General features: G+C 42.4%; 2 protein-coding genes across 2 annotated transcripts in view; one reads left to right on the top strand and one right to left on the bottom strand.

Annotated features, from left to right (window-relative positions):
- Window positions 1-13,013, bottom strand: part of mpped1 (metallophosphoesterase domain containing 1) — a gene marked incomplete at both ends in the record, with an annotated part of 263,390 nt that overhangs the window by 230,955 nt on the left and 19,422 nt on the right. The gene's annotated exons all lie outside the window — the stretch shown is intronic.
- On the top strand, window positions 335-10,922 carry samm50l (sorting and assembly machinery component 50 homolog, like). The gene is made up of 15 exons (XM_083999193.1): window positions 335-498; window positions 1,504-1,617; window positions 1,931-2,032; window positions 2,182-2,269; window positions 2,764-2,870; window positions 3,002-3,132; window positions 3,431-3,518; window positions 4,647-4,775; window positions 4,909-4,980; window positions 6,724-6,810; window positions 7,080-7,150; window positions 7,355-7,422; window positions 8,610-8,756; window positions 8,858-8,999; window positions 9,991-10,922. The coding sequence occupies exons 1-15, from the start codon at window positions 478-480 to the stop codon at window positions 10,034-10,036; spliced, it is 1,413 nt and encodes a 470-aa protein (XP_083855319.1). The 5' UTR covers window positions 335-477; the 3' UTR covers window positions 10,037-10,922.

The raw sequence follows: 13,013 nt of genomic DNA, 5'->3' as shown, positions 1-13,013 counted from the left end.
TTGTCTAACCTGGTCGGACTTAACCATGCCCTAATGTAAAAATAACACGTTGTCAGTGCAGTGAAAGGCTGTGTAGAGCGGTAGTAATGAATGTAGATAGAGGTTGCTACCGTTTTTATTCTGCTGTGTGTCATTGGAATTGTATGCAACAATATAAACACAAGTAGGCAACAATAAAAATTAAATTATTTCCGGATAAATCTATATTTCTACTGTCATTATGGGAGATTTTTCAAAGAAAATCCAACGTTGCTAGTAGCAATTATAAATAGGCCTACCATTCATTACGCAAGGAGGGGGAGATGACGGACTCTCGGGAGAGTCCGCAAACGCACCACAAGATCTCTCCGACTGTCATGGCGTCTCCCTTGAAGGGGGTTTGGTACTGGAGAAAGTAGTCGGTGTATTTTGACATTTTCTCCCTCGTGCGGAGCAGCTAAGCCCGGTTGAAGCGTCTCCTAGCAGCGGGGGCCGACCATGGGGACTGTTCATGCCAAGGTAACCTTCATTTCTTCTCCACACTTGGCCTGTGTGTGTTTTTGATTTTTCCATGACCTCCCTGCCTGCAATGTGTGCTGAAGGCTCCAGCCTCCCCAGCATCTGTGCTCGGTGTCCTGTGACTTATGGCTTGTTGTAGCCCACAATGGTCATATTTCAGGGGGGGTCTGCAGGTTTTTTTTCTTATTTCTTCCTTTCTTTTCTTTTCTTTTTTTTTTTAGAGTTATGAAACAATGGTGATTTCACTGTATTGTAACAGTCTTTGAATTAATTACCTCCTATTACAGTACAATAACCAGAGATCCCAGAAGACACATATCACATGTCAGATCAATGTTATGAGTGTATTGGTATTCTGTATGTGAATATAGTGCAGCAGGACGTCCGACACTAGCTGACATAAAGCCCCACCCATTGACTTTACTGCCATTTCTTATCCATGACAGCTGCCCTTTTTAAAGGAGCCACACATAGTTTCTTTGACATAATCTTTGAATGTCAGACTTGATTATAAGGTGTGGTTGTTCTGGTTTTCTCTCTCAAATTGAAGAGGAGACATCCTCAGCCTTTATTTATTTATTTATTTTTTAACAGTTCCTCAAATAAGTTGAGTAACCACCTCTGGGATTTATTACTGAGCTGCTGTGTTTCTTAACATTAGACAGTGTACAATAATGACAATACTGAGGATTCCTTTATTTTTATAGCAACTTAATAAATTAGGGTTTACAAACTCCTTTTGCACAAGCAATTACCGGAGATAGGAATAATAAAAGGGGGTGTAACCACTGGAACAACATTAAGCACAGAATGAGATAAAAAATAAAAAGTCTTAAAACAAGCAAAGGTATAAAAAGTAAAAGCCTAAAGAGCAGCTGAATACAACAGTGAAATAAAAAATAAAAACCAATAGGAACAGATACAAATATTTATAAAATACATTAGATATATAGGATACTGTGGAATAAGTGTATTTGACATTATTGTCCCTGTGACCCCATGCAGAGTCTGGATCCTGTCCCGATGCATGGTCGGGACTTAGGTGTCCACCCTGATGACTTGATGGACACTCCAGAGCCAGAGCAAGAGGGAAAGCAGGAGATCCTTGAAAACAAAGATGTGAGTATCGTCGCTGTAGCTGTAGACTTCCTCATGCTTGAAATTAGTATTTGATATCAATGTCAGAATATGTTTTTATCCTCCCAGTGTTCTGCATAAATATTTATGGATTAGGCAGTAGAGGTACATTAGCATGGTTGAACTAGATTGCAGTCATACAATTGTGTAATTGTCAAACTTGTTTTTTAATGAGAAGAGAACAGTTTAATTATTTTCATAAATTATATAGGATTAGGAAGAAAACCAGCATAATATTTTTAATTTTCTGTTACCCACTTATCCTGAAAATAATCAGAGTGATTTATCTCTGCAGGTGGTTGTCCAGCACGTCAACATCCAAGGCCTCGGGAGGACTAAAGAGGATCTGCTGGGCTACGAGATCTCTGACGTCTTCCACGCCAAGAACCTCATCGAAGTATGTGTTGATGAACATGTAGACACATTGACATGGGACATACTGTGGTGTTTTTTTGAGCTTTGACGAATCGTCTAAAGCTAACAGCACAGGTCAGTGTGTCCTGTCTAGAAGCTGAAGTGTGCTCAGTCTTTCTGTCTTGGCTGCAGGTGATGAAAAAAGCTCACGTCGCCAGACAGAAGCTGCTCCGCCTGGGAATCTTCAACGAGGTGGAGGTTCTTATCGACACTTCTGAAGGTAACTGAATGTTTAAAGGGATACTTCGCCCAAAATCGATAATTCACCAACTTTATACTCACCCTCATGCCAAGGAAGGGTTTGGAGAACTTTCAGAGTTATCAAAACGTCCGGCTGCAAAATTGGTGTAGAAAATTGGTGAATTATTGATTTTGGGTGAAGTATACCTCCTTGATTGGGAATTTGGTCAGTCTCCTCATTTGGAACTTGGTTTTGTAATAAACAGTGGCTGCACTCAGTTCTTTTCTGCTTGCGCCCATAAGGCTTTTTAATGATCAATAGTGTGCAAAAATGTGTTCTTATCCAAATTAGAGTTTTAATTATTTAAATCAGTTTTATTTAATGGTTATTGTTTCCTTTTGTGGCTGTCTGTATGAGAAGCTGCTGCTGTGACACTACAATTTCCTTTATGGATTAATAAAGTATCTTGACTTGACTCGGATGGAAGTAACAGGAATAATTCCTCCTCATCCTGATTGGTCCTCCCTCCTCAGGTAATGACGCTCTGCCCAACGGACTGGACGTAACCTTTGAGGTGACAGAGGTCAAGAGACTGACAGGAAGCTACAACACCATGGTCGGCAACAACGAAGGGAGCATGGTGAGAGAAGTCCATGAAAAACACTTGTTTTTAAAAGTCTTGACAACATGTTAGCTACATAATTAGACACCAGACAGTCTAAATGACCAAAGAGCTGCTATCAGCGTCTGTAACTCTGTCCTGTTTACCAGGTATTGGGTTTGAAATTACCCAACATGTTCGGCCGAGCTGAGAAACTCACCTTCCAGTTCTCCTACGGGACAAAGGAGACGTCCTACGGCCTGTCCTTCTTCAAGCCTCAGCCTGGACACTTTGAACGCAAGTATGTCAGCAGCACAGGACAAGAATCTGTTGTAGTTGGGATGTTCTGCCTTCACACGTGTGACTTTATCTTTACTGTACTCCACACTATTGTATTTGCATGTTTTAGCCCATTAAATGCAAAGCGTGCCTGTAGGATGTTAAAATCAGCTACACCTAAAGAGTCCCACTAATTCACAATGTCAAACAGTGCAGAGCAGGAACTCCTATTGACTGTCTGTTGTTGGTGCTGTCATCATGTTACAACAGTCCACGTTGTCATCACAAAGAGTGTTTAAAGGTGCTGTCCTCTGTTTCAGCCTCACTCTCAACATGTACAAAGTCACTGGGCAGTTTCCATGGAGCTCCTTAAAAGAGACTGACAGAGGCCTGTCTGCAGAGCTAAATGTAAGTGTGTGTGGTGCCATGTGTGTGTACCATTTCGTCCCCATGGAATTATAAGGTTCTATATCTGACATTTTTGTCAAAATTGAGTTATTCACATATTCCAGTTCTGGTACTACTTATTAAAGGGATAGTTCAACATTTTGTCCAATTGGCCCATTGCCATAATCCCTATAGTCATAGCAGTAGGTTCGTTACCTTTAGTTGTCGGTGCAAGCTATTTTTAGAACGGCGAAGCGCAGCTGCGAGCTGTTCAGAGCTACGCTACGGAGGTTAATTGGATTTCTTGGTTTCCCTCATCAAACTCATCAAATACACAATCCAACAACTAGAGGTAAATACAGAGACTGCTTGCTGAAAAACTGTCCCTGAAGGCAACGCACATCAGCGGTTTTGCATGAACTGACCTCTTAAACGGCTCCATCTCATAATGTTCTGTTATTATCTCATAGTGTGGTGAATGTGCAGGTCACAACTTGTCCACCAGAGCGTTTTGGAGTTGTTGGATTGTGTATTTGATGAGTTTGATGAGGGAAACCAAGAAATCCCATTAGCCTCCGTAGCGTAGCTCTGAGCAGCTTGCAGCTCTGCTTCGCCGTTTTAAAAACAGCTTGCACCAACAATTAAATGTAACGAACCTACTGCTATGACTATAGGAGTTATGGCAATGGGCCAATTTGCCAAAATGTTGAACTATCCCTTTAAAACAATAGGAGGTAGTTTTTCAAGTTTTATGCATTTTTGGTCATTTCATCTGGAAAACAAAAAGGTTCTATCTACAAACTCAAACTCTATCTTGATCTTGATACGGTTTGTGTTACCTTTTGAAAGCACAGTGTCTTCAGAAATATTTGTGTTTGGCCGATTTATGGTCTCTGACTTACAGTATTTTTTTTCCCGTTTCCAGTTCTTACTGTTAAATGTTTAGTTTTCATGTAAAGCACATTGATTTGCCCCTTGGTATGAAATGCACTATATAAATAAAGATGCCTTGCCTTGCTTTTAGATTGATGCACTGTGCAACTTCCACTGTGCAAACAACATTGAGCCAGAAAGAAAATAAAAACCCATTAGGGCTACATGTTGAGTAGTTGAAGTATTAATATTAAGTTGATTCACCTGTTCCTACAGTTTCCTCTGGGGATGACCAACCACACGCTGAAGTGGGAGGGTGTGTGGAGGGAGCTGGGCTGCCTGGCTCGCAGCGCTTCCTTCGCCGTGCGGGAGGAGAGCGGACACTCCCTGAAGTCAGCTCTCTTGGTATGGACTGGAGACTTTTCATAGTTCCTAGTAATCTCAAAATATTCAGACTTTTAATTGTGTCATTTTGTCTTCTCTGTATTTAATATGTGACTCTGCGATCAAACCATTTCCCTCTTGGTTTTGTTTACAGCACACTGTGTCGATTGACTCGAGGAATTCTGCCATCTTCCCCAGCAGAGGTGCCTTACTCCGAGTCAACCAGGTCAGCTTTATGCCTGCACATATTTTTCCACAGTTACACTCCACTGCTCCCATGACTGATTTCCACCCTGACAGCAAGAACTTTTCATTTATGTATATACTTAGTTTAGACTTTTCTTTGACTTTGCATGATTTAAATCTGAACTCAAACATGTATGAAGAGTCTAAATGACAATTTAATCAGAATATGTTGTAGTTTGGTTGATTTCCAACGACTCCCTGAGTATGACCAACCCACTTTAAAGGGATAGTTCAATATTTTAGTAAATTGGCCCATTGCCATAATCGCTATAGTCATAGTGGTAGGTTCGTTAACTTTATTTGTTGGTGTAAGCTATTTTTAGAACGGCGGAGCAGAGCAGCAGGCTGCTCAGAGCTATGCTATAAGGAATTTCTTGGTTTCCCTCATCAAACTCATCAAATACAAAATCCCAAAACTCCAAAACGCTTTTGTGGACAAGTTGTGACCTGCACATTCACCATGCTATGAGATAATAATGGAACGTTACGAAACTGAGCTGTTTTCGAGGTAAATACAGGGTAAATACAGGGTAAATACAGGGTAAATACAGAGTCTGCTTGCTAAAAACTGTCCCTGAACGCAACGCGCATCAGCGGTTTTGCATGAATTTCCCTCTAAAACAACTCTGTCTCGTAACGTTGTGTTATTATCTCATATCGTGGTGAATGTGCAGGTCACAACTTGTCCACCAGAGCGTTTTGGAGTTGTTGGATTGTGTATTTGATGAGTTTGATGAGGGAAACCAAGAAATTCCCTTAGCCTTCGTAGCGTAGCTCTGAGCAGCCTGCCGCTCTGCTCCGCCGTTCTAAAAAAATAGCTTGCACCGACAATTAAAGGTAACGAACCTACTGCTATGACTATAGCGATTATGGCAATGGGCCAATTTGCCAAAATGTTGAACTATCCCTTTAAGTAATTAAAGCTACCTCTGTGGTGGTTCTGCTACAGTAGGTGTCACGGTTTGTTATAATAACACACATGGACTCACAAGGTGAAGTCAACACAGGCTGGTAACAAGTGGAATCTTACTTTGATCAGAAGGAATCATAAGTTTAAGGGCTGAATATTAAAGCAGATATCAGTGGAATGTTTTTGTTAATATAAGTCCTAAATAGTCCTATTTTCCGTCAGCAATCACTTACATGAAGTATTTCAGCCTAAACACGAGTCTCTCCGTCACTCTGCTCTGCTGTAACCCGAGGAGAAAATTTTCCTTGTGGGATACAAGTGTTATCCAATGAGGAGAGAGAACGGCATGAAGGGCTGTGTGTGCAGCCAAGGGATGCGCGTGAATGTGGTGACGTAGCACGAGGACCAATTGATGCCTGACAAGGGCGGGGGCTGCTAACTCATGGTGCGTTCAAAGAAACTCGTACTTTGTGTTTTTCCTTCCTGTGAAGTCATACCAGTTCGATCTGGTACGAGTTCACGGGTCGGAAGTTACGAGTGGCCGTTATAGGGAACTTTCACAGACAACAGGATGGTAAAAACACGAGCTACGGGTTACCTGGAACGCTACCAAGTCGTAGTTGTGACTTGAAGCTGTAACTTACGGTTTCAAAAGCCTGCCTTGAACGCAGCATTAGCCGAAACGGCCGTGAAGCTGATATCTGCTTTAATAAAATGACCAGAGTTGGTAAAGGATGAGTTCACAGGAGGTTCAGCTGCTTCACCCACCGTCGTCACAGACCTGTGACACCTCTGTGTGTGTTTACCCTGCAGGAGCTGGCTGGATACACAGGAGGAGACGCCAGCTTCTTAAAAGAGGATTTTGAGCTGCAGCTCAACAGACGGCTCTTCTGGGACTCGGTGAGACAGAAATCAGACTGTGTCAACATCATTTGGTTCAAAAAAGCTACAAGCAAGAATTGAGTCAATAGTTTTGAATTGTTTGTGACCAGGCAGTGCGTTGACAGACCGTGTGGACACTGGTTTATGGTTTATATGGTTTTATAAACTAGTTTTGTGGTAATTCAGTCGTGATTGTAATTATCCTAAAGAACCACCAGAGGGCAAACAAAGCAGCTAAAACCTTCTTGAGGGTTTATGTCCTTAAAGGGAACATTTTGTGTCCTCAGGTCCTGTCTGCTTCACTGTGGGGGGGAATGCTTTGTCCCATCGGAGGACAAGCGTCCTGCATCGCCGACAGGTACGATTCGACAGCTGTCACCAGGAATAATGTTAAAGAATTACATTTACAGAAAAGAAAGACAATGATACTAGATCAACGATGAACTATACACTTAATTTTAATTAATTTTTAATTAATTAATTATCTAAAATGCCCCAGGTATTTTCATGACTTTCTCGCCCCCAAAATGCATGTGGTTCAGTGAGACTTTGTTTTGTCCAGGTTCTATCTCGGAGGTCCCACCAGTGTACGAGGATTTGGGATGTACAGTATTGGGCCCCAGAGTGAAGGTAAAGCTATCAGAGAGAACTTGAACTACAACATGTAGACTGTGGTAATAGGCTGCATAAGAAATTGACCCTAATTCTAATGATGTGTATTCTATCAAAGACAGAAGAGTAGTTTTTTTTTTTATTTTTTACTAGAGATACTGTATTGACCCCGTCGTCATATCACGACGGCTCCAGCGGCGTCGTGTCGCTCTCTTTTTTCGATCCTCTCATCAACTACAAACTCACTCTTCTGCACCGTGATGACGGACCACAGCGTGGTTTTCCACACAGCTGTCATTTAACTCGTGTCAGAATAACAACATTCTCAGTACAGATCAGAGGGCGCTGCAATCTATCAGTATTACACTGATACTCGAAACATTCGATTTTGTCTTAAAGGGATAATTCACCCAAAATTGAAATTTCACTCATTATCTACTCACCCTCATGTGGACTAAGGGCTGGGAGAAGTTTCAGAGTCCTCCGTGGCTTCTCTGAGTTACAGGGGGTCTCGGCGTAGCAGTGCATGTCCATATAACGGTTGCAAATGGATACCAACTGTCTTCGTAACAAAAAGACACACCAAAAAACATCCAACTACCTCCATGCTGTATGTAATGTGTAATATGTATGTAATGTCCGTCTTGTATTGAAGCCCCGAAATGCGAAATTGTCCCGAAAAAAATTAAATAAGTCTATATTTCAAGCTTGTTTTGTAGCGGAAGCTTCTCTTCCCGGTTCGTCAAATTTGATGAACCGGGAAGAGGAGCTTCGAGAAGCTTCCGCTACAAACAAGCTTGAAATATAGACTTATTTAATTTTTTTCGGGACAATTTCGCATTTCGGGGCTTCAATACAAGACGGACATTACATACATATTACACATTACATACAGCATGGAGGTAGTTGGATGTTTTTTGGTGTGTCTTTTTGTTACGAAGACAGTTGGTATCCATTTGCAACCGTTATATGGACATGCACTGCTACGCCGAGACCCCCTGTAACTCAGAGAAGCCACGGAGGACTCTGAAACTTCTCCCAGCCCTTAGTCCACATGAGGGTGAGTAGATAATGAGTGAAATTTCAATTTTGGGTGAACTATCCCTTTAAAGTATTTTTCCAAAAAACTGGTCTTGAAAAAGGGGGGTCGTCTTATATTCGGGTCAATATGGTACAGTATTTATCTTGCTCCTGTGTGTTTCCAGGTGATTATCTGGGTGGGGAGGCGTACTGGGCGGGGGGCCTGCACCTCTACACCCCTCTGCCCTTCAGACCGGGCAAAGGCGGTTTCGGAGACCTGTTCAGGACACATTTCTTCCTCAACGCCGGGAACCTCTGTAACCTCAACTACGGTGGGTGCCCTCAGAATATTACCGTACCTCACCACACCTGCTGTATTATAATAAAAAAGTCTATAATGACTGTTACAAGTTTCAATAATGTCCAAATGCAGGCGAGGGTCCCAGGGCTCACCTTCAGAAGCTAGCTGAGTGCATCCGCTGGTCGTACGGAGCGGGAATCGTGCTCCGGCTCGGAAACATCGCCAGACTGGAGCTCAACTACTGCGTCCCCATGGGAGTCCAGAGCGGAGACAGGTAGGAGGACAGAGCAGTGGACATGATTCTTTTTTATTTATTTATTGGAGACCAGCATTTCACAAGTATCAATACAGGATACAAAGTTATTCCACAGCTGTTTTCCCGCCTTTTTTATATGGTGCATTAGAACAGAGAACTAGAAAAGGAACATCCCCCAAGAACAAAGAGGGAGAGATTAAAAAAAAAAAGAATAAATACAAAAAGGTACAGATAAATGGGTAAATAAATAAAAAGAAGTGGAAAATAAATAAATAAAATATAATATAAAGGGAGGTGAAATAAAAAAAGATAAATAAATAAAGGATGTCCAGTGTGCTCACTAAAGAATTAGATGAAATAAAAAAATTGGATCAATCAAATCAATTCAGTTGGAGTCCAGAGAGGTAAGATGTGTTGAGAGGTTGCCATCTTTTAGAAAAATTGGCTGCTGGGCCTCTTAAGGAATGTGTAACTTTTTCCAAAGACAGAAAGGACATTAAAGGGATAGTTCAACATTCTGGCAAATTGGCCCATTGCCATAATCCCTATAGTTTTAGGAGTAGGTTTGTTACCTTTAATTGTCGGTGCAAGCTAGTTTTAGAATGGCAGAGCAGAGCCGCGAGCTGCTCAAAGCTACGCTATGGAGGCTAATGGGATTTCTTGGTTTCCCTCATCAAACTCATCAAATACACAATCCAACAACTCCTAAACGCTCTGGTGGACAAGTTGTGACCTGCACATTCACCACGCTAAGAGATAATAACAGAAAGTTACGAGAGAGAGTTCTTTTAGAGGTAAATTCATGCAAAACCGCTGATGTGTGTTTTTCGGCGAGCATGCGGCAGGCACACCAAAGATAAGATAGATTTGATTTAAAGAACAACACAGAAATTGACTAGTTTGGGACAAGAAAAAAACATACGAACATGATCTGTCAGAGATAAACCACATCTATCATGGACGTGATTCTTCTGCATCACCCTAACCTCTGTGTGTTTCCTTTCCTCAGGATATGTGACGGTGTCCAGTTCGGAGCAGGGATCCGCTTCCTGTAGCCTCGTCCCTCCACCCACGTCCACGTCGGTCTTCCGGCAGAGCCCTCTGCTGCGGACAGGGAGAACGTCTTGTTGTTTGACACCTGTAACATGTCGTAGAATCTGTAACACTTGTGTGGGAAACGTGCCTGAGCCCCCCCACCCACCTCCACCCCTTCCCCAAACCCCTCCTCTGATCTGCCTTCCTTTGAAGGACAAGCTGCCAGTGCTGGGCCACACAACTAGTGAACCTTTTTACGCACTCTACGTCTTTTCACTTGTGCAATTTAAACGTAACTGGATCAGAAGCATCAACCATGGTGAATCTTTTACAACTTCCAACAGCATGTTCTCACTTTGTCTCTTCAGTAGAATATTCAATCACTGCTTCCTTCTTGATTTGAGTTTTTCCTCGTTTTCTTGCGACCTCTCCAGCATTGGCACATTGTCTGTGGAAAAGTCATCTACCAGTGATTTGGCCCACTGTGTTTCCCTGGCGACACTAAGTCAATTATTCACCTTGAATGTCAAAGAGATGTCGAGTGTGTTCCCTGCTTGACAGTCATGAGTCTGCTTCTCACCCAGAGGCGAGACGTCTTCATCACTTAGTTTAGGAGTTTAATGTGACCTGATGAGTTTGTACTGTGTGTGTGTGTGTGTGTGTGTGTCTGTGTGTGTGATTGGATGATCTGAAGGAGTAGAGAGGGAATGAACAGGGCACCTTTTTTTGATCCAAGCGGAGGTGAGGGAAAGGAACAGACCCTCGTGCCTAACTGGATCGTTCAATTACTGTCGTCGGATGTGAAGAGCGGCGGGTTGATGTTCATCTCTCAGACACCCCCCACCCCCCCCATCTTTTTTTGATGTTGTTGAAGCACTTCATAAATAAATCACAGTTGCTCCCCCGGTTTCTCGTCAGTCGTTTTTACCATGTGATGTGAGTTTAATTCTTGTTGAGAAACCACTAAAGAACCTTTGTGAGAATCGACCTTAAAGCAGAAGTAAGCGATCCGGTCGTTTTGGCTAATGCTGCGTTCCAGGTAGGCTTTTGAAACCGTAAATTACAGCTTCAAGTCACAACTTACGATTTTGTAGCGTTCCAGGCAACCCACTCGTGTTTTTCCGACCTGTTTTACCTGTGAAAGTCACTATAACGGCCACTCGTAACTTCTGACCCGTGAACTCGTACCAGATTGAACTGGTATGACTTCACAGGTCGGAAAAACACGAGTTACGAGTTGCCTTGAACGCACCATAACAGTCCTCGTCCCTACGTCACCACATTCACGCGCATCCCTTGGCTGCACACACAGCCCTGCATGCCGTTCTCTCTCCTCATTGGATAAAAACTGTAGGATACGAGAAAAGTTTTCTCCTCGGCTCAGAGCAGAGCAGAGCGACTGAGAGACCTGTGTTTCGGTCCAAACACTCTATGTAAGTGATTGCTGTCGGAAGATATAACTATTTAAGACTTATATTAACACAAATATATCGCTTACTTCTGCTTTAAAGGGATAGTAGCATTTTTTTTTAAAAGTGGGGTTGTATGATCTACAAATAGCCCCTAAGTACTTTAATTGCAGTAGAAGACTCTCTGCACTCCTCCCGTTAGCAACGCCAGCCCATAGCCCTGCCCAGAGATTTACAACATACAGTGTTGTGAACAGACCCAAAGAAATGGCCTATTTTCGCGGCCTAAAAGAGGTTTTACCTGAAAATAAATACACAGTTCCATTGTTCGCTATAATATATTTTTTTCCAGCTCTTCAAAGTGCAGGAAAAACACAGTTTTATTTGGACCTAACCAACTCACGTATCCCTCCAGCCCAAGCCCAACCCCAACCCCAGGGTTAGCGCCCGCCGATCAGCAGTTGGTTAGGTCCAAATAAAAACTGCTTTTTCCTGCAAAAAAAAAAGTAAAGTAGGTACTTAGGGGCTATTTGTAGATCATACAACCCCACTTTAAAAAAATGCTACTATCCCTTTAAGAAGTGATAAAACATTTTGGACCACATCCCTGGTATCTGTTGTAAAAGTGAAGAAGTCATTCGAAGCAGCATTGCCACAGACCAACAGCTTGATTACCCTGTGGGATTAAAAGATTACCAAGCATCCAGGAAGTGTCCAGGTCCACAGGTTGCAATCTAACCAGTAAATGACACTAAACGATAATGATGAGGTCAGGACAGGTGCACTTTCCCTTCCAGGAGACATGAGTGAATGTGTGTTGGCTCCGGCCACCTCCTCCACTGTTTGAACCTTTGCTCCACAGGAGCCTGTGCAGGGCAGTTGAGTGTGGATGGTGCCAGATGTGTGTTTGATCAGAGCAGCCTGTGTGTGAGAGTCCAGGCAGGTGAACGCTGCAGGGCCACAGGGCCACAGGGCCACTTCTAAACAGACTCTCTGGAACTGGAAGAAAATGAAGCAGAGGTCATTTGTTTTACAAATAAATGTTTGCAGAAGGTAACTTTAACCTTTTAAAAACTTTCCACACTTTCCATTGACATAAATCAATGTTAAAGCTTTAGAGCTGCAAAATAAAGGCTGGTACATGACAGTCCCAGCAGCATACTGTGGTCAGAGGTGTATTTTCTATGATGACCTTTGATTTATGCATTGGGCCATCAATCAAATGACAACCCTGCTGCTCACACAGACTTTTTTCACCGCCCTTCACAGAGGTAAGAACAAAGTGCAGAGCTGCATTCTTTTATGATTCAACTTCAAATTAAATAGTAAAGGCGATGCTCAGAATTGCAGTGCAAGTGTTTATAATGACAGATACTGTTTAAATAACCCACTTGTGTGACCGGTTCATTCTGGTCTTCTCGTACATGACAACATACATGTATGGAAAGAAATTTAACTGTTGTAGCCTAATACTGTAAACTGTCATAGTGCTCAAGCACTGCACACAAGGGAGGCAAAGGGAACAGTTATTTTTAGGGGCAGATTGTGGGTAGTTTATGTGAAAATAGTTAAATTACTAGCTACTAAT

Source organism: Trachurus trachurus (genome assembly GCF_905171665.1).
Source record: "Trachurus trachurus genome assembly, chromosome: 23".
Lineage (NCBI taxonomy): Eukaryota > Metazoa > Chordata > Actinopteri > Carangiformes > Carangidae > Trachurus > Trachurus trachurus.
This window is presented reverse-complemented; position numbering and strand designations above follow the sequence as displayed.

What these genes read in the sequence shown, in the direction of transcription:
- samm50l (XM_083999193.1), top strand. Translation starts at nt 478, where the DNA reads ATGGGGACTGTTCATGCCAAG. An exon ending in TCTTATCGACACTTCTGAAG is followed by an intron (nt 2,270 to 2,763) that starts GTAACTGAATGT and finishes CTCCCTCCTCAG; the next exon opens with GTAATGACGCTCTGCCCAAC. An exon ending in CCCTGAAGTCAGCTCTCTTG is followed by an intron (nt 4,776 to 4,908) that starts GTATGGACTGGA and finishes TTTTGTTTACAG; the next exon opens with CACACTGTGTCGATTGACTC.